At 36.7% G+C, this 22133-nt stretch overlaps 1 protein-coding gene across 18 annotated transcripts in view; it reads left to right on the forward strand.

Annotated features, from left to right (window-relative positions):
- LOC121879993 (serine/threonine-protein kinase MARK2-like) overlaps window positions 1-20030 on the forward strand; it is a 148111-nt gene extending 128081 nt beyond the window's left edge. For 9 of the 18 annotated variants that reach the window (XM_042386872.1, XM_042386877.1, XM_042386879.1 and 6 more), the window contains 9 exons: window positions 1212-1380; window positions 2858-2914; window positions 5448-5666; window positions 6289-6507; window positions 7343-7375; window positions 13968-14051; window positions 15930-16041; window positions 17186-17290; window positions 17627-20030. In XM_042386872.1, coding sequence (XP_042242806.1) covers window positions 1212-1380; window positions 2858-2914; window positions 5448-5666; window positions 6289-6507; window positions 7343-7375; window positions 13968-14051; window positions 15930-16041; window positions 17186-17290; window positions 17627-17740 — 1112 coding nt within the window. In that variant the 3' untranslated portion in view covers window positions 17741-20030. Of the gene's footprint in view, window positions 1-1211; window positions 1381-2857; window positions 2915-4199; window positions 4275-5447; window positions 5667-6288; window positions 6508-7342; window positions 7376-13967; window positions 14052-15929; window positions 16078-17185; window positions 17291-17626 lie in introns of those variants that run through there. The other 9 variants (XM_042386870.1, XM_042386880.1, XM_042386878.1 and 6 more) reach the window with 9 other exon arrangements.
- The last annotated feature ends 2103 nt before the right edge of the window (window positions 20031-22133 follow it).

The raw sequence follows: 22133 nt of genomic DNA on the forward strand, positions 1-22133 counted from the left end.
TACTCTGCGTCTGATACTTTTCATTATCCTCCGTATATATATGCCTCATAGACATTACAGTTCTACTTAACATTAACATGTATCTGTAATTTGTATAGGGTGCAGCACCAAGTGGATACAGAGCTAGTCTTCTGACCTAGGGGTGTCTGGTGTGTGTCCAGGGCATCACCAGTCCACCCACTTATATATAGGTACAGTGCAGGTACATAACTTTACAGTTGGGGAAATGAAGACAGTTGAATACAGTGCCATTAATGCTGGCTCCTTGTAAACTAAAGGCTTAGTATCGATTCTTTGCAGCCACACTCTCTCTCCCTAACAGACTGTCAGGTCTATGGGACCCGTTTTCATGTTTCATAGTTTGTGAAAATTTAAATGGGCCCCCTTGGCATGACTGCTTGTTTGGGACAGAGGGGATACAGTACATTGAATACTAAGACTCTAGTTCACAAGGAGACAGTATGGTTGGTACTGTACTTCACCACCTTCATTTTCACAGCTTGTCAAGATTGGTATCCATTTACAGCTGGGTGGACTGGGATTCCCCCAAGATCAAACCAATGACCCTTAGAACAGGAGACCAGCACTGTATCTGCTCAGCCGCTGCACTCCTTATAGAGTTTGTACACACAGTAAAAAAAGTACCGCACGGATTATGTGCGAAACACTATGACACCACTGACGAGGTATAGTGGAATATGCGTGTTGGTCCTGTATAATATGGTGGTAGCCCTGTTTCCTCACCTGAGGGTGTCACATATCTGTTGCTACCATAGGTAGTTGGAAACCTTTGCCATACAGGCACTCATACCAACCCTCCTGGCACATCAGGTGATGTATGGATCATTACGGAAGTCAGCAGACTCCACCTGTGCTATAATTTTTTTTACTGTGTGTACATGTAATTACTGTATGTACTTATGCCACTAGTACCAACTCACAAACATTCATGGTCAAATAACAGGTATAAAATGTTGCCAGGATATATGAAAGAAAAGTCGGATAATTTGATCTTGGGGAATTGGAAGTTGGAGAACGGGACTTGTGCATATTTTTAAGAAACTGTTCATTAATTGTATTGCACTAATGAAAACTTTTCTTGATTGCAAGATGAATTAGTAAATTATTTATTAGACTAGAGTACAGTATATTGTTCAGTACACTACTCTCATTGAGCATTTTATTTATATTAGCTTGAATATTTTCACTAGGAGCAGGTGGAGCGACAAGTCCTGGTGTAGGAAAGTCCCGTGTTCAGAAGAGTAACACCATGACCACTAGAATTGGTGGTTCAGGAAGGCGCTCAACTTACTCCTACGATGCCAATAAGGCATCATCAACGGAAAAGACAAACATAACAAACGTTCCAGATTCTGCCAGGTATGTATACCTTAAAATATATTTGCATTCAGTGCGGTGTGTCCCATTGATTGCTCTATGAAATTTTATTATAATGGACAAATATAAACCTGCTTACCTTGCTTACCTGATTGTTCATTATTCTGGTGTCAGTAAATTAAATAATGGTAAATAGCTGCAAATGCTTACAGATTATAAATAATATTAAAATGGGACCCACTAGAAAAATCTGTTGACTTTTGAATGTTATTCTGTCCTGGTCTTTAGTGGGGATGTTCAGTTTCCACAGCACCATTACCTATGCCCTTTGAGTGATGACCAGCTTGAGATTGTAACTGTCTTGCTATGCCAGGCTGCTGTCAGTTGTGAAATTCTCTCTGTGGTGTGCTGTAGGACACTAAGCTTGTGTAAAGCGCATCTCACTCCCTGTCTTGTCACTTATTAGCTATGCTTTTAATCCCATCACTAGGCCGATACCAAAAGTGGTGCATGTACTCAAGAGTCTTGGTTACTCCACAACAAAATGTTACAGTAGTCAGTGTAATTGGGAAATAATCCATACATTTCAGGATTTATTGAAAGGTTAGCAGCAGTGTTTGTGATATGCAGTGCATCCGTAAATTATCTGACCCATTTTTTAAACTTTATAACCTCAAAAGCATTATAAATGGAACACATCAGTTAACTAAGACAAGAAAAAACTGTGGAGTTGTTCGTCAAGTATTAAAAAAAAAAGTGATCCATCTGTAATATTTTTGTGATTGTTAATTTTTAAAATGGGTCAGAAAGTTTTATAGACACCCTGTATATTTCTGTGAAATTCTGAAATAAACTCATTATGAATAATTGATCTTGTGACGAATTTTAAAAAGCAAACCGAGTGATAAGACAACGACAAAGACTCTGTTCTTGTTTCATTGAGAAATATTTTTGTATAGAGTTTAGCATAATACCAATGACACCACTACAGAATACTGTACACACCATCACGAGTTGTTTGTGTCTGGTATTGACCAAAGAACATTCATTTTTTACACTGGGGAGAAAGTCAGAAATTTTCACAGATGACAGCATTTGATATGGTAAATTTTTAAGTAATTTTTTCATGGGCTTTTTATATTAGTCCTCACTTTTGACCAGGTTTTGGGCTCACCACTGAATTGTTCTGCAATTGATATCAAATTTCATTGGCACTTCACATTTTGATCTTCAATTTTTTTCCCTCTTTTTGTGTGCGTGTATTCATATGCATTTAGATGTATTTTTCTGTATCTAAATGACATATGATATTACTCACTGCTTTTTTAGATGCCACAGTTACCTGACCTTAAAACTTTAATTATTATCCCAGGATTTAGATAGTATTTAATTTAAGGAGCCATTTTCTTGGGTTTTGTGTATAGTTAGAAGAAAAAATCCATATGATATTAACACCATATAGCTGACATTTTATCATTTCCTTGGAAAAGCACACGTCAATTATTCCTTATGCCTTTAGGGGCTCACAGGGAGAGAGTAACGTGTGTAATGAAGCCATTGTCCACACGGTTCAGGAGTGAGTACAGTTTGTGAACCCCCTCCTTTAGAGTACAGTACAGGTTCATCATTTTTTTTAGGTAAACCTCAATAACTGCCTCTTTGCTTAACATATAAAGCAAACATTAAAATAAAAATGATCGCTTTTTTCAGAAATTTAGATACATTTTGTCAAATCAATGTACTGTAACTACTGGTACTTCCCCTTGGAGGATGCATTTAATGAGGTTGAACTATGTATGTTTCCCGTCATCTGCTTTGAGTCTGGTCGAGCTCTTTTCTCAGAGTCATTTTCTTTCTGTGCCTCACAGGAAAATGGCTATGATAGAAATTTAAGGCAAGGCCCAAAAAAATTTTGACGAGTTTCATACAATAGAAACTGTGGCCCATCAAGGTAGAAGAGGAGGCTCTAGATCTCCTCTGTTTGTGTTTGTCTGGGAGTCACTAATGAATGTCCCCCCCCCCCACTCTTCCCCCCTCTTATGATATTATCTAACAAGTTGCCCCCAGTACAGTTCCCACATATATATATATATATATACGGTATGCAGACAAAAAAAATTACCTGTAACATCTTTACAGCGAACCTGCATTTACTACTACTACCCCCCTTCTTAGTATCCCCCTGATATTAAAGATAGTATTCTCACTTGCCACTGCTATACCTTGATGCCCGGAACTTGCTACAGTGTTAACTCAAAATCAGCGGCACTTGTACACTTACACGGACTGATTCAATAAGCGGAGAATCAATTTAAGCAGTTTTGTTATCGAAATATCAATTAACAATTAATACATCAATGTGGATAGAGTCAACCCCTTTATAAGTTTGATAAATTTTTACGATCATAAAAGAAAGCTTTACTCCTCAGTAAGCAATTGGGACTCAGCATTATAGTGACCCTTAATGAGAATTAAAGCAGAGACGTCCGTGAAGGCGTATTTGTCCCTGTAGGTGCATGATGCCTCACTTGCTCAGCCACTGGTCAGGGAGGGACTGCTCAGTACCTCCCCTCAACCCCCAGGGTCGTGCTGAAAGTCTGTTCTTCTAGAGTACTAGAGTGTGATATTAACATTAATTTCTGGTTTTGGTTTTGTACCTCATCACTTATAATTCATAAATTCGCTTGTAAGAGTAGACTCGCTACTGTGATGGAGCTTAAATACTACTGCTCTAGAAATTATTCAAAATGGATTCTGACATGGCAGGAGGCCCAATAGCTCTGCAGTAGATGATGGTGAAGTTTGTTACTGACCAACAACAGAGAGATCTGACCCCTGTGTGTTGTCTGTCTGTCTGTCAGTGTCCACATTCCCGTTAGGCGCTCGTTCTTTCCCGCGAGACTCGCCTGCAAAACACTGAGTGGTTTTATCCGAGGGTGAGTAAGCGCTTGTGTCATCCCAGGATACATTATGAAGATGGCACCATTCAGTTTATGACCTAGAAGGCTGTGCTTTATTGTTATACCTATTTGTGCATATTTTTGCAGTAGTTTCATTTTGGAGAATTCACGAAGGTTGACGATAGTAACTGAAATTGAATGGTGCAGTACAAATTCTTCATATGTTTTACTACAGTGGCTGCCTCTCCTTCCCTGCTGATATCAGATCCCAGTTGTTCATTTGGTCAGATTATTGACTTAAGAAGTGTATGTTTGATTGTTGAATGGCTATTCTTATATTTGATCTCCCCACTCTTAGGTTTCTGCCTTCATGTAAACCATAGCTCGTGTAATGTCATTTTGTGTCCTAATACTCGTGCACTGATTGTACTTTGTACAGCAGAAGTGAATAATAATGCCTAAAACATCATACCCCGCAAACACTTAGCGCCACCCACCCTCTGATAAACAAAAAAAATTAAGCTTATGGTTTGCTGATTTGTAATCCTGATTATTGACCATGCAACAGTTAAAGTGATTGCTCTCATATGTTTATGAAAAAAATCTCACTACATATTGCAAACCTAAGCTTTGAATTTAAAGACAGCACATTTATACTGTACACAAATGGACTGAAATGTACTACCTTGAGACAATCTAACTGCTAATAAAGACCTAGGACACTTGACAGCACACAGGCTGTCATAATTCCTGTGTTGGTACAGCTAAAGTGAGTGCTAGAGTGGCTTGGTGTAGCAGGTTGCTGTTGCTGCTATTGCTGCTTGTAGTGCTACTGCTGCTCGTAACAAACTTCAGAACCCTTTCCGTTGCACTTGTTTGTGTTCTCTGACGACTTCCTGGGTCTCTGGTCTCCTGTGCATGACTTACTCAGTCACGAGCACCTTCTTCTAGTTGAGCCCTTATTTTCACACTTAAAAGTTCTTCTCAGGGAATATTTACTGCTATCTGCATAGCTTACTTCTAAGGGACCTCAGTGATGTAGCTGTCATGAGCAGCTCCTCTGTATCATGCTTCTTAGCAATGCTATTCTAAGGGAGGTAACAGCCAATGGCTTCTCATATGTTTGTGGCTCAGAAGGGGGTGAGTGACGGCCTGTGTGTCTGTGTCTGTGTGTGGTCTGTCATAACTCTGGTTGTCTTGTGACTACAGTGGTGTGGCTGCGGTACCACTCCTCCCTGGGGCCCCTCCCTCATGTGTGGTGGGGGCCCCGGTGGACAGCCTGTCCCATGGCCACCCCTCGGCAGCCACTAACTCTCGACCTGCAAAAGGTCATTTCAAGTCAGCGTCCATTTCTGCGGGCACGGGTGCTGGTCCAGGTCGAGTGGATCTCTCGCCCCTAGACCACCCCCTAGATCCTTTACGGTCAAGGTAGTATGTCTCTGTGTGGGCGCACACATCTTGTTGCTTTCTGCTTGCTCCCTCACCTTATCTCTTCTGCTCCTGCACACTTATTCTGTTGTCAGTGTATTTCCTTCTTGTGTGTTTGTGAACTGCATGACAGCTTGTATATAGCAGACTGCATAAGCAACACATTCATACACCAACACATACTTTGGTTGGTTCCCACCTACCAAGATACAGTACAGTATTGCTAAAGGGTGGTGTGACGAACCTAACACTTAATACGATTTGCATGACCTTAGTAGTTGTGTTGCCTCCAGACCCAGTGAGGACCACAAGAATGCTTAGGTAGTGTGCACCTTTACATCTATAGTTGTTACTAATATATTATAACTAATAATTATTTGAATGAGAATAATTTTGAAGCTTTACAATTTTTATAGAAACCTAACAAAGTGTGTGAAATAAATCACTTATTACAAGTTATACTAGTGTAGCTGATTTTTCTTGCTCTAGCCAGTGTTCAGACTTACATTAATTTTTTTTTTTTTTTTTTAATAACAAAAAGGTTTGAGCTTAAGCTGCTCAGCACTATTGGCTGTGCTTCTGCATGGCACCTCACTCAGAATGTTACCTTACTGCCTTCCAGCTCGTCGAACAAAACGCCTGTATCGCCTGTATCAACCAATCGCAATCCCTTCCCCCGAAACCACACCAGTCGATCAACGTTCCACAGCGGACAGAACCGGCGAAATAACAACACATATGGAGGAGTAGGTGCCCCACTCACCACGCAGGACACCAGTGCTCTTTCCTCCACCAGTAGGACCAGTTTCTTCTCTAAATTATCATCTAAATTTTCAAAACGGTAAGCTTAAGTAACCAAGATGATGTTTTCATTCCACCTGTGACTTTCATTGTTCATGTTTCTCTGGTGGTACACCAAGTTTAGCAAAGTAATTCAATAACTAACATTGTAATTTGTGTAAAACTTATCAGAGTTTTCAAATACAAGTACTTAGTGTTTTTTTTTTTTTTAGTATTTTAATTCTGTAAGAATATTTGGCCAAAAATTTGTCGTAGATAACTAAAGAAGCGTTTTAGATTGTAGTTGAACTGTTAATTTGACCATCTTATTGGATTGCTTCATATGCTCTAGAGGATGGCTGGAATAAACCAACTCACTGCATGCTGCAGACTGTTAGTGCTAAGATTTATGTATATACAGTACAGGGTAGTTGCAGCAGAACATATGCTTCTGTGCCTCGACCATAGTTGTATACAATCAGTGCAATATATTTACAGTACAGTATGTTTCTCAAAATTATTATTTCTTATTTATTTTTTTATTTATTTTTTTATATTTTTCATATTTATTCATTTATTTTATTTTATTTATTTATTTTTATTTGTTACATAATTTTTTAGTTTTCCCAGTTTTTCTAAGTAGCATGATTTTGACATCACATTTTCCCAATAATTGCAAGGTCAGTGTTTTCACTGTGTGGAAGTAGCTCTTACAGTCTCTTGCAAATAAGCAGTGTAATTATCATTATGCAGCTGGGGCCTCAGTCAGTAATGAAACCTTCACTTTTGGTTTTAGATTTTTATTTTTTGAAAGTAAGTTTTATTGTTATTTGTATTTTTATCTCTAGAGTGGTTGTGCATGTGTGTTTGATTTTTTGCTTTGTTTTAAATTTCAGCCCCCTGGAAACACCACCTAGGCAAGCCGCTAGGTACGTTGATTGTTGTGTAGCTCCACGGCTCCCGGTCACTTGGCCGACAGACGTATGGCCGACGGACATTTCACTGACAAACATTTGGCCGAACTGACATTTAGCCAAATGGCCGAATGGACAAATGGCTGAACCTAACCTAGCCTATGCAAATGTGCAAAAAAAAAAAAAATTCTATCATGCAAATGTATCACATTGCAATTATGGTATCTTTTTATTGTGTGTTTTATAAAGCAAATACATTGCAAAGAAGAAAGAGAAATAAAAAAAATTAAAAAGGCCGTATGTCCATTCGCCCAAATGTCCGTTCTGCTAATTGTCTGTTCGGTCTTTTGTCCATTTGGCCAAATGTCTGTCGGCTCAATGTCTGTTTGGTCAAATGTCCTTCGGTGAAAAGTCCGTCGGCCAAATGTCCTTTCGGCCATCTGTCCGGCCACGAGCTCCATTCTAACCCAGTATGTAACTCATGGTGTCTTAAGAAGTTCATTGTACTGCCAGTATTATGGATAGCTGGTGACCTTTTACCCCTGAACTATAACATAGCTTTTCGGCCACATACATAGGTTCCGTATGTTATTTTGGGATTAGAAAATCATCATGATATGGTTCTTTGAGGAAGCCTCGTTTCTGTAATAAGTCATGAGTTGCAGAAGTCAGAAATGTTCGTGCAATTTAGTCTTGTGAATTATTTTAATGTGAGTGCACTCAGTGGTAGGAAACTGTAATCTGTAAGAAATATTGGTAAACTTATACTGTTATTACTTTATGTATTTCCTGTTATACCTTGATTGCACCTTTGACCAGTTGATATTCCTACATATCCTCATTCTTACTTTAGTTGTCAGTAAGTCGTTCCACAAACTTGTACAGCATTAATTTCTTATCGGCTAACCCAAGCAAGCATGAAATTTGGCCATAAAGTCCTGATGCTGATGATGCTGTCATAATATACATTTCCATATCTTCATTTGAGTCTCTGTTGGTTGCCTTAATGTTATACAGGACCTTTGTTTTTTCTCTGTCTGTTATCCTTCAGAGTGGTAATAGCAGGATGGTATTAAGGTTTTCTCCCTCCATACCGATACACCATTTTTACTGCCCACTTGTTCCTCTCTCACCTTTTACTTTATTTTCTAACACTCTTTGTTTACTCCTCTCAATCATTCCACTTGACACTCTTTGCCTCATCCATTCTTTACTCCATTTTTCTTTTTCAGCTCTCTTGAATATCTCAAACAACTTCTTGTCTTGGTTTTTATTTCCCCTCACACCCCAGTACAGTAGTTTACAAAAAGATTCATATCCACTGTTCTGTATCCCTGTCTGTCAAAGTGTTAGTTATCCATGTTGTGCATCAGCATGTAAAAAGAAGCTGTTTCCGCTAATTCCCATCACCATTTTCTTAAACACACATCTGTACTCTTCACTGTTGCCATCTGTCAGAAGCTCGGAACTCTCTCTTTTGATTCCAACATTACCTTTTCCATTTGTTCTCCTTCCAGCCATATCTCAGTTTCTTCCTTGGACAGTATATCCCACTTTTTATGTGTACAAAACTGAGTAATATGTATAAAAACCAATGCCTTCTGCTGTAGGAGACTATAAAAAAAGAAAAAAGGCACTCATATATCCTAAATATTCCATAGAGGAGTTCAAAGAAATATGTTCAAGCTTCAGATATGACATGACAGTGAAGAATAGTGTGAAGGGAAAATGAGGGTTGGTGGGCAATGGTATTCTTACAGAGGAATATTTAGGTAAGAAGTGGGAATTGCAGCTAATTTGGGGGACAGTGAATTTTAGGGATATTAGAACTCATTTTCACCACTGGACACCTTTAATTTACAAATCACAACATTTACACTTCATGGGATCTACAGGAATGTGTGTGGATCTGAAGGTAACTTCTGTGCAGTGGCTAAATTTCTCATTTGTGTATATTTATCAGTTATGACCTTTTCTTCATATTTATTACCTTTTATTATGATGTAATTTGTCATTCTCCAGTACATTCATATATATGCAGCTTATCATCATTATTAATTGGCTGTAAAACAATGATTATGAATAGTGAACCAGTAAATTATATTTTATTTTATCACTGCAATACTGTAGCTTATGTAGATTTGCACTGTTTTATTTTTTCATATTCACACATTCCTTTCTGGGGGTTGAGGACCTTTTCAGAATGTTGCCAGTACCTCTCAGCCTTACATCAGTCATTGTGGGGGGAAGGCATGCTCTTTACTGAAAACATTTGGAATAGTTTTTACCATAATATACAATCTTAGAGTATGTGTATTCATAGTCCAGGACCCCGCTTATGCGCGTCTGAACCCCTGAACCGCCCTTACTCTTGTGTCTCACCCTTGCTTGAGCCAACCCACCCAGCATATCTCATTAGTTCAGTGTCTGTGTTCATTTAAGGAAAATAAAATCATACAATACTTTAATGTGGTTTAATAAGAAAATATAAAACAATAAAATAAGAAAAATGAAGAGCATGGGTGAGGTATGTGTGGGAAGTGAATGTTGTGCTGTTGTATGTTTATAATCGTCAGACTTTAGTACATTATGGTTGGCATATATATGTTTTAGGAAACCCAGAAGCACAATAATAACAACATTAAAAACTCTCTCCTTTTTCTCTCTCTCCTCCTGTCCAGCTCTTTGTTTATTTCTTACATAGTCTTGCCAAGGTAATACTCACTATTGTAATAAATTTACTATATTGTTCAAGGAAATAACAGTTACATCTTGTAGTTGTAGCCATTTGATAAGTGGCTGTGGCAAATGCTGAGGGGGATTTGTTTAAGGTAGTTCACTGAAATACCAAAGACTTCACTGCTCAACTGCGTAAAAGTTTCCATGTGATCACCCAACAATTTTCAAGTTGCAATTACTGTATCAGGAAGGGGGTAGGATTTTTATTTATCTATTTATTTTATTTATTTATTTTTTCATTTTATATAGAATGTACCTGAACTTTAAATTTATCTTCTGTTCACTGACTATTTATGCAGGTTTAATTGATGCTTATGAGAGACTTCTATATAATTCTGCTTACTACTACAGTTTTTAATTTGCCAGTTTTGCTAGACGTAAAGATCACTGTCACTTGTGTTGTCATTAAACAGACAGCTTCACATTGTGATATTTCTAGATCACCTCAATAAATTTTCCTGACACTTAACAACTTGGTTAGGCATTTCAAGGAGCATATGTTTACATTGGTACCTGTGCAAAATATTAAGGATCAAGCCAGACATGTAAAGCCTTAACGTTGAAGTATTGGTAAATTAGACGATGATGTCATTTTACATTGGACCAATTGGACCTAACCTAATCCAACCAGGTTGTTGTCATGAGAGTCTGGGTTACATGTTCAGAGCTTCTGTTTTCTGCATAACAAAAGGTGTTACAAAATTTTCATGGAAACCTTAAATTATTACATTGTATTCTATACAAAAAACTTTTACATTTACACACACAAATGATATTCAATCACATTTTCATAAGCCATGAGAAAAATGTATGTATAATAATCGTATTTTACATACCAGACTTGCCCAGTATGTGTCGCATCTGTTTCAAATGTACATCAGTTTTATTGTGTCCCCTGATTTATCTTATAATTAGCTACTAGACATTTACCCTCTCACCGGCCAATGACAGGTTGTGTAGCAAAGAGCCTGATAGTTCCCAGACTACCTCAGGTACAGCTATAAACCATTGTATCACTCAAAGCCAACAAATCTCCTTAAATTAGTAGTGTTTGTTGATTCTGCTGCTTTATTAAACTAAAAACTCCCAAACCAGTTTTGACCAGCAAGTGTGTGATATTTGGGAACTAGTGTCATTGGTCAGGGAGAGGATGAGATTTGTCCAATTGTCAATAATGCTAAAGGGATAAGTAGTATAAATTGGATATGATAATGCTAGATGTAGTGATATTGGTTAAAAAAAGGTTTCCTCATCTTTTTATCCATATTCATGGAGTGAAAAGGAGGAATTTAATGGTCCCACGCAGCATTTAAATGTCGCACGTCATGTAAACTAAATGTTTCTTGTTGGCTTTATATATACTGTTGCTCTTTGTTATACTGATTTTGGTATTTACATCCACAATAACACTACATTATATAGATACACTGTATTCATACATATGCAATATTATCACAGAAATGCTTATTTTATGAATAGCTGTGAAATCTTGAGATGACACTCATTTGGTGTGTTAGGGGAGGCTAGTGTCTTTGTTTATATTACCTATACATCACTATGTTGGACTGAGACTAAAGTCGAGAGTTAATTGATGAAAGGATGCATCCTCAGTTGTTAATGGATCCTCACAAAATTCTCATGCAGCAAATGAACACTCATAACCAAACAACAAAATTATCCATATATAGTCAAACAAAAGCCAGCACCAGATTAGACAATTGTACCTGCAGATTAATTTCGTTGTCCGGCAGTTCTTGTTGTTTGAACGTCTGAATTGTGGTTACTTGTCAAAAGTCACTTGTAGTGGTTTTCAAATCTCAACATTTAGGTGGACTATTGTTCTTTTTTATCTGCGTGACAAAGTATTACAGTGAAGTTACTCATGGCAGTTTGGATCTTTTAGAATTGAGTATGGAATTGGTTAGAAAGATCGAGAATGCGTAGATTTGTGTCGGTGTTTTATCTTGGGTCCTGGATAGCAGACTTATCTTCTTGGGTGTTGCCACTTAAGTCTTCTTGTTCGTTTGTTGAAGGTGATTTTGAGAAAGTTGATGCATATGATGGTGAAGCACAGAATTCTAATAAATTGGTGTAAAGTTGGAATATCTAGTATCAAAGCGAGGGAAGTACTGTACTCCATTGTCAGTGTGTGTTTTTATGTGTATACCAAAGAATGATGGAATGGTGTAATCCTCACATTTAAGATAATTGTATTATCATTCAGAAGTATTATGGATGCGGTATTCAGTAATTGAGATTTTGAAATGGATAAAAGGATTTTATTAAGTCGTTCCGTTAAGCAGGAATTTTCATACAAGTTATTCCCCAAAGACTAACATAAATGATCACTGCACAATCCCAAAGTACAATAGTTATTATTGCTGTTTTTGTACACATTAATAAGCTTATTTTGATATTACTATAATCGGTAAAGATTGCCAGATTATTATAGAGAAATAAAAAGGTGTGGGAGGAAAGCTGTAGTCAGACTAAAATAGAATTTAAGAACAAGCATCACACTAAACAGCAAACAGAAATGGGAGTTATTAGTGTCTGAGTTGTGACTACAGTACAGACGGGTAAAGGAAGGCCCGGGGGTAATTGAATTTAAATACATTCATCAAGCTTTAATTCTTTTTTAATTAAGAATCCTCACCTAAACTTTACTGTCCTCTGTGTGTGTGTGTGTGTCGTCCATCTAGACTCTTGGATCCTAGTGATAGTGAGAAAACAAAAGTACATATTCACTTTAGCCCACCAATTATTGCCATGAGTGTCAGGGTCCAGATTTTATGTTAGATTGAGAAAGGTAAAAAAAATGGCATTTTAGTTTGTTATTCAGTAAAGGCATTTTTATGTATAAAAGTGTGTACAAGAAGTGACATGTTTGTGAGATGTGTGAGAGTAAATATGTGTGGTGGTAGGGAGGGGGGGGGGTATGCCTGTTGACTATTAGCTTTTAGCATGAGGGTAATTTGCAGACCTTAATATCCAACTTTGTGAATTGTTTTTGTGGTGACCAACACAGACAAGTGACTCCATAGCTCACTGATAGTGTTTACCTCACAATTAAATGGTTAAAGGTTTGCTTCCTGACTGGAATGAAGGATTGAGTTCCTTTCCTGTGCACTAGGCATTGTGTACACTGCAATGAATTAGTACACTATTGGGTGTGCTTTCTGATGATGGAACAACTTCCAGTGGACTTGTATCCTATTAAGGGTAACCCACTAGCAGCTAAATGCTAAGAATCAGGGGTTCAGCACATGTTTGGCCAATCTGCATCATTGCAGGAAAATGTTTATATGTATGTGTAAAAACTCCGCATATTTATGTAAAAGTATTACTGTTATATCCATAATATGGAGATTTCTAGAGAATTAACTGTTCATTGCTAGGAACAGTTTACCACGTGGTCGTATTTTGTGTCCTTGTATGTTTTAATGATGTGTAACCTCTCGCTAATGTTTGCATAATGAACACTTCCATCCTAAATTAGGGACAAGTATTGTAAAGTTGCTTGTCTGTCACACAATGTATGTATATCAGTTCATGTGCTGTCCCCTATTTTGAAAGGCCATTTAAACAAAATTTGAATAGTACTTTAGGAAAAACTCTTGCTGTTGGATTGCCTCATCCTCTAATTTTGTGATGTAGGTTGTTTCAAGAAATTAGAATATTTTATAACTTTTGATTGTGACAGGCAGTGAAAAATGAAGGCTAATATAAAAAAATATTGCTTGTTTTGTAAGTGCATGTTGTGCACATATTTATTTAAACTAAATTTTTTAAACTTTCATAATTAGAATATTTAATTATTTGTTGGTGTGAGTATGGAAGTGATGAACATTTTTAAGTATTTGGGAAGTGTTTTCAGCAAGGATGGGAGAGTGGAAGCAGAGTTGGCTGAAAGGATGACAAAGTGCAGTATCACTGAGGAGCTCACAAAAAGGTAAGAAAGTGAGCATGCAAGTGTGGTGTGTTCTCTTTGACTGTGTAAGCTGTCCTTCTGTGTGCATCAGAATTAGAGGAGTTGGTAAAACATATATGGAAAGTATCTGTGTTGAAGTTTCTTGGTGTTGAACTAGGTCAGTAGTGTGAATGAGATGGTTATGTAAACTTCATTATTTAAAGAAATAGTTTGCCAAATGATATGGGATTTTCATACAAAGTTAATGTAGCATTGCAAACTTAAAACTTGTGATCTCCAAAAATAGAAGAATTTTAATTGGCACAGAAATATGTTAGGTTGTTAAGAATAGAGAATATGCAATGACACTTATCTACATGAGTCGTCCTTATGAATGATTAGATTCTGTAAAAAAGTAAAAATGTGAAGGATGTTGAGGTGCTTTTGCTGGTGCAGAATGTGTAGTGTTGTTTTCATGGAACTTCTTACTTTTTACTCTGCATATTTAGATCTCAGTGATGACTGGATTGTTGCTTTATGTCGATTTATTGCCATTTTATTATTTAATATTCACTATTTTAAATATCTGCATTATTCTCGAGCTACATATTGCTAAGGACTAGATGCACACACACACACGTACGTGCACTCGCCACTCACTCATTGCATAGGTGAATACTTGTACTTTTTCAATTTCCCTGCTTTGTACACGGGTTGTATCATATTTAAAGACAAAATGTGCATCAAATTTGTGGGAGCATTTTATTTATAGGAAGGCAAAAATATTCACCTACCTTGCTGTCACCAGTCTGATCTGCATGTGGATGTTCAGGGTGTATTCTTCCAAACCATACAACATAGACTTTATAAACACATTGAGGTGAAGGATAAAATATGCTTGGGTAAAAATCCTCCTCCTCTTTCTCGTTCTTAATCTTCAATGCGAGACCTTGATTTTTTACTGTCGTGGATATCATGTTAAAATAAAAGAAATGCTGTTTCTTCTGAATATTGTTGTATTTATATCATTGATTTCATATCCCAGAGCTAGTTAGTGTGTACACCATCTTTGGGGAGTCTCGCCTTATGCCCTCAAATGACCAAGATCCAACGGTTGTCAAGGATGTATCTGTATTACTCTTATATGTTGTGCTTGAAAATGATTGCTTTTCTCTTGGTATTTAAGAATAAAAACATTTATTACCAATTTATAGAAAGCTAAAGTTTAATTCTGTGCACACACACCTTAAGTAAAATATAAAGTTGACATTGTGTGTTATGATTCTGGATTGTACAGTACTACAACTTTCAACTCACTTTTAATTGGAATTATATCAGGAAATGTGTTTGAAGAGTTTTAGGTTCTTTTTATATACTGAATGTATGAATCACTATACAGGTACAGGTATTGTAACCATATTTATGAATGATTGATTACTCTTTTATTATTTTATAGTACAGTAATTAGGTTGTCAGCAAAGTGGGATGTATCTTAAGGTCGAGGAGTGGTGTGTGTGTGTGTCCACCCACACTGACCCTGGGGGCAGTACTTGAATTTTTGGTCCATGAATGAATTTTTTACGTTGAAAATTTTTTTGGCTGCTGAGAACATTTGCCTTCGTGTGGTCAGTATTGAATTCAAAGGATGTTTGTGTACTATTTGTGTGAAGTCTTCTGTATTTGATGGTATAGATAAGAATATTGTTAAATTTTTATTGTGTTACATACATCGTCATCATCATAATACATATTAGTGAACACAACAGACTTGATGGTACAAAAATATATTTACATTATACAAGTTTTGGTGTATTAAATATATGCTCTCCACTCTTTCATTTCTCACTTATTTTTTTATAATACTATAGCTGTATTTTACTAATTTCAGCTTTAGTGATTCCAAATTTTCTATTCCAACAGCCCATCCGTGAATAATGATGAGCAGGTCAAGCCTCGGTCTTTGCGCTTTACGTGGAGCATGAAAACGACATCTTCACGTGACCCCAATGACATCATGGCCGAGATTCGCAAGGTAGACCACCCCCAGCACCATGAATAGCGACGACAAGTAATCCACCCGCTGCATGTCCTGCTTAACACACTGTCTTCATGCTAGCAGCTATCTCCCTCGGTGCCCCCTCACTCCCTACTCCCCCAGTACCATGCTACTCCTGCAGTTGTAAACACTTCCCACATTTCCATCACTCCCCACAAATACCATTACTCTCAAAGACTTTCACTGTTTTTCTACCCACCTCCCTCTTTCAAACTCCCCCCTCCCATATATTCCCCCAAAAATACAAATGCCTTAAGTAACATAGGGAAAGTTAATTATAGCTCCCCAAAATACTTGGGCCTGTGTGTGTGTGTGTGCACATCCATGTCATTAAACTAGACACCACAGCAGAATATTGAAGCTGTGGATGCTTGTAGACCATTATAAATGTCATGCCAGATTTAAACCAGTGTTAGTTTGATTTCCCTCCCCCTCTTTAGTTTTTTACATTGAAGGACTACAGACCTATGTTGTGATGAAGCATATATTATGATTATTATTATTATGATTATTTTGATTTAGCTTGTTCCCCGGATGATATCAGCTTCTTACCCACTTAATCTTATGAATTGAGAGTTGTGACACCCATATCTTTTGAAGGTGACTTTTTCTTAATCTTATATATATTTCACTTCAGTCATGCTTGTCAATGAATAAATAAAAACAAAGCAGGTCATCAGATGGGTATTATACTGGTACCAGACTGGAATATTACAATGACGAAATTTTGAGCCTCGTCATAACATTTTTTATCATTATTACATTTGCATGGATTCTATATTTTCCTGTTGAGGTACTGTCATGAAATTCAATGACCTGATATTAGGTCTTGTTACTTTGCATGTAACTGTAGCAGAAAGTCCCAGTTACAGTATTTTGTTGTTTTTATTAGTCTGGAAGTAGAGAGATAGCTTCTGTATCAGGACAGTGTCTTGTATTTGTAATGTAAGTGTGAGTTCAGAATGTGCATTTTAGAGTGTTGCAAAGCTACTCCTTGCATCGAAAAGTGATTTGACTTGAATGATATTTTAATGTAGCATGGGAAAGTTAGAACTAGTTGAAACCATAAGTTTTTCTTCAGAACTAATCTCTCGTTCTGGTACTCTCTATTCTATTTCAGGTATTAGATGCAAACAACTGTGATTATGAGCAGCGAGAAAAGTTCTTGCTACTTTGTGTCCACGGGGACCCTAATACGGACTCCTTAGTACAATGGGAGATTGAGGTAGGTCACTGTGTAGACAAGAGTAGCCCTTCGTGATATATTTGATATCTATATAATAAGCTTTAGTGGGAGTCGAGACATGATAAGACTATACTCTAGAGCTGAATAGCAACGTACTTTTTTTTAAGCTTGAAAAAAAAAATATGATTGCAGTATTATTTGGAATTAGTTTTTATTTGTACACTCCACTTACCATTGGCTGTATAAATAACTAAATTTCATGTACAGTTAATGTGTTGCACTTTAGTCTAATAATTGTGATTTTAATTATCACCAATTAATGTATGAATTTAAAAGTGGTCAACATAAAGATTACAGTTTGTATCTTTCTTGCAGGTTTGTAAACTGCCTAGACTTAGCTTGAATGGTGTTCGGTTCAAGAGGATATCAGGAACTTCTATTGGATTTAAGAATATTGCCAGCAAGATTGCAAATGAATTAAAACTGTGACTACAAGGGGAATTTGAACTAGGAGATTCTCTTGTAGAAGTACCAGTAGGGCATAACACAGCTTGATGTTATAGCCCTTACTTCAGGTCAAAAAATTAGGGGTGCCTGACCAGTGATGTGTCTGGGTCACACGATTTTGTAAAAAGATTCAGGGAGTCAAAACATATTCCGAAACGTGCCTAACAGCCATCAAATTTGCATATGTGTAAAATGTTGTTATAGAAAGCTAATAAGTTTGGAAAAACTTTTCAAGAGAGATATGCTGGCACCAAACAAGTTTTCGGAGGTGTTTTTAACATGCATTTTCGTGTTCTGACCTGGACTTTAGTATCAGGCCCCCTTGCAGCTCACCTGAAACTTCTTAATTAACAAGCTCACTCCCGGAAGCACTCATTCTTGAGTTGCTCGGGCCTCTCCTGAAGCACCTTCGGCTTGTTGGCTTCCTATCCTCACTCTCCAAAGCATACCATGGACCCCTCTCGCTGCTCGAAATCCAGTTGCCTTTCAGGAATTAATGATGGCCACAGTACTATTGTTTATATTCATGGACAAAAGCTGTCTTAGACTCTCCTGACCAGTGAAAGACTTGGTATCAATGCATCTATTATTTCTCTAGCATCATCAAGAGTGGATTGTTGGTACCATTACATAGTGTGATATCTCAAAGAAAAGACTATGATTGTGGAAGATATGTGAATGAACTTGAACAAAGTGTCTTAGTACTTACCCCCTTCCACCAGCACTGGCCAGAGTAGTGCGGTTGTGTAGATGACGTGTGGTGGGAGTGTCAACAGAGCTTCACAAAAAAAAAAAAAACTCGCGTGAACTTTTAGAAGAGTGAGGCAAATCCCCACCATATCATATCTCCATATATGTGAGCCACACGTCATGTGTAACAGTATCATCCTTACGTGTTGCACTCACCAGCTAACCAGAAGAATTGTTCCAAAGGAACAATTAACCTTGTTTTCTTTTGTAAATATTTTGGCTATAGGAATGCAAAATTACAGTTGCCCAGTTTTGTTATGTATTACCTATAGGATGAATGAGGTGATTTGAATATTGATATGTACAGTATTGTAAAGATTTGGTCACATAGCTGACTGAGAACATAACCCCAATCCTGGTTAAAAAATAGTGTGCAACGTGTAGCATGAGCAGAGCTTGACTCCCAGTTGCCCCATGCCCTTGTGTAGAAACCAAAGACTGGGACTTCACTTCTGTTGTGCCTGGGTTATAAATATTGAGGAGTAGTGCGTTGCAGTCTGCAAGTGTGAGCCAACTGTCAAAGATGGTTTTTTCTGCCATATGCCCCACCTAGCCTTGTTGTATATTTACCTGCCCGTTGTACATGATGTAGTCTTCTGATTGGTAATCCGTCAGTACCACTATGATTCTTTTTTATTATTTTTATTTTCTATTTTATTATTATTATTATTATTATTATTATTATTTTCATCATGCCTAGCTACTATGACCTACCCACTCTCCCACACTGTTCGCCTCCCGTCCCTACCTGACCTCACATCACTATCCACCGAGGACCCATCCCTCCCCTATGTGTTCTACCACCTTTCTCTTGTATCTCCCCATAGTGCCCACCTGTTATGGGGCTGAGGCTTTTGCTTCATACCCACTTAATGCTTTTATTTTAATTCTCATCCATTGTGTAGATATATTCCCTTGCATTGTCATTGTCATTTTATTTTGAAATTATTGTAATCATTGTTCATCTTGGTTAGACATACTAGTGGTGGCAGTTAGGTAATTAATTTTTTATTTATGCATTTTTTATATAATTTTCTTTTATTACTTCCTGGGTATATAATCATGTAAATTTATAGTTGCTAATATTTAATAAAAATATGAAATGATAATGTATGGACCATATAGAGAGAGTCTTTCTATACACAACCTTGGGTTTTAACTATATTTCTCTAATTTTCATTGCGGAACTTGGGAAGTATTTTCCAGCCCCAACATTTTTATCACAGGTAATCATGATCATTAGAACCCTGTAGGGGTATTTGTATTGCACAGACCAAAATCAAATTAAAATGAGTTTTTGTAATTTAAACTCTGGGATTTTGTTGTTACACAACACTGATTTATTTTAAAAGGGTCCTAGTCCCACCATTGTAACTTGAGTGGCGAAAAGACAACCTTACCTTGTTTGATTAAAAGTTTTAACAAAGTTTATTTAATAATGCTGCTGCATATGTTCATTCCTGTAACTACCTGTGTACATACTCAACCAGTAGCCCTTGAAATACAGTGACAATTCACATTATTTGAGTTTGTTTACATTCCTTTATCAGTAGAAGGCTGCTGTGTATGAAAAATTACTATTTCAGTTGAACTATAGTAAGATTTTAGGGTTGTAATAAATTTGTATTGAAAATTAATAAATCTGTAATTCACTCATACATTAGAAATTAATAAGAATAAAATTTGATTCTTTTAATTGTTGTTAAAAGTTAAATCCAATATCATTAGTATGTGTCAGACATGGAAAGAATTAGGAATTGATTAGTATGTTCAGCGTGTTATGGAAACATCTATCACAGAATAACCCCTTGTCTTAGGGTAGGATTGTACGTGTATTTTACTTACAATGGGGTTTTTAAATGTTTCCTTTATAATAAAATTTGAAAAATAATAAAATATTTTATATGGTAACTTTTCTTCACTGACATCATATGCTAATAAGCAATGAAAATTAGACAGTGTAGTTTTATCATGACCAATGAGGTGGGCAGTTAATGTTATAATTATTGGTATGAATAAAAAAAAATTGAGAATATGAGAAGACTGGTTGAAATATGATGAGTAGGATAAAGTTGAAAAAAAAAATAGAAACTGATAATGTAAGTGAAATTGTTTATAAAAATGAATGTGTGGAGGGAAGTTTATCATGTGAAATACTGTATTGGTTTATATTGTCTGTGAAAAAGTATTACCTTAAATTTTGAAGTTTGCTTTGAATTCAGAAACATAATTCAGGGTTATGGTGATGAAAATAGTACTGTAAATGGCAGTACAGTGGAAGATGGAGAGAGATGGACCCTTTTAGAAATTAGTTTGTAATAGAAGTGTTAGGGGGTGTAGGTACAGTACGGTCGTCAAACTTACTACAGTGGCTGGTGCATCTTGTGAGATGTGGCAACTCTGGCCATTCTGGGAGTTTTTTAATATGATGTAAACAAACACAGATGTGCCAAATCTCCCAAAACGTGCCAGTCTCTGTACTGGGTATAAGTGCAGGCGACTGTACATTTCAGATATGTATGTGTATGGAGGGGGAAAACAAAATCATACTGTACTGATGAATCAACTTGGTGAAATTAGATCAGACATATCTCCCTGGCTGTGTTGGATCCATATTTCACTTCTGCCACTTCAGTTGACAAGTGCTAGATTGACTCGAGCTTGAATTTTTTGTGCATAAGGTAGGCCCCGATTTAAGAAGCATCGGTTTATAAAAGTTTGAAGTACGGAAAAAAATCCCATGCTCCGATTTATAGAAAAAGCCATTAAGAGATATAATTTTTCCCTAAGTAATAAATAAGCTATAATTATGCAGTTTTTACTACTAGTATGCTTGCTTATTTCACTAACTTATTTAATTATTCTCTTTAACACTAGCAATGTTATTAAGCCTAAAAATAAGCTTCTATGTGTCATCAATCTCCTGCAATCCCATATACAGTTACTTATTCCTCAAACTAACTGAAGACAAGTAGACTCATTTCCACCAGCACACAGTCACTCAGTCAGTTGCCTGATTGTACAATTTATCCTCATTTATGTAATATTGTATGTGGAAAATTAAAACAAAGAAAATTATTCTGTACAACAAATTCTATTCTTACACCTCTTTCTTACTATCCAAAAGTGATATTTGGTTATACGAAAAATGGTAAAGCCCTTACTCAATGCACCTCCCCTTATCCCATGGTGAGCCCTCACTGCCCTCATATAAAGTAATGTATCAACTATATTTTATTTAGTTTAACAATTTGTTAGGTACAGTACTGAACCACAATATAATACTGTATTGTGTTTTTGTTTTGCTTTTCATGAACACAATTAATTTTTAGGTATGTTTTTTTTTTTTTTTTGGTGTTTGTGAACCAATTTTTTTTTTATTTTTTAGGTACAGTATTGTACCTATAATACACTATTGGAATATTCTTGCCATTGGGGAACAAAACCCATTTTTTTTTCCATTTATTATGTTATCAGTTATCCGAATGGCTTTCAAGGAACCTAACCCATTAGGATAGTGAGGGATGCCAGTACAGTATCGGTAAGCATACAGTTGAAGCATCATTAGTGCGGTAGTGTTAACCCTCTTGCTGACAATCCATGGCTGGTGTCTGAGTGCTGAGGC

The sequence above is a fragment of the Homarus americanus genome, unplaced genomic scaffold (assembly GCF_018991925.1).
Source record: "Homarus americanus isolate GMGI-L3 unplaced genomic scaffold, GMGI_Hamer_2.0 scaffold30108, whole genome shotgun sequence".
Classification (NCBI taxonomy): Eukaryota; Metazoa; Arthropoda; class Malacostraca; order Decapoda; family Nephropidae; genus Homarus; species Homarus americanus.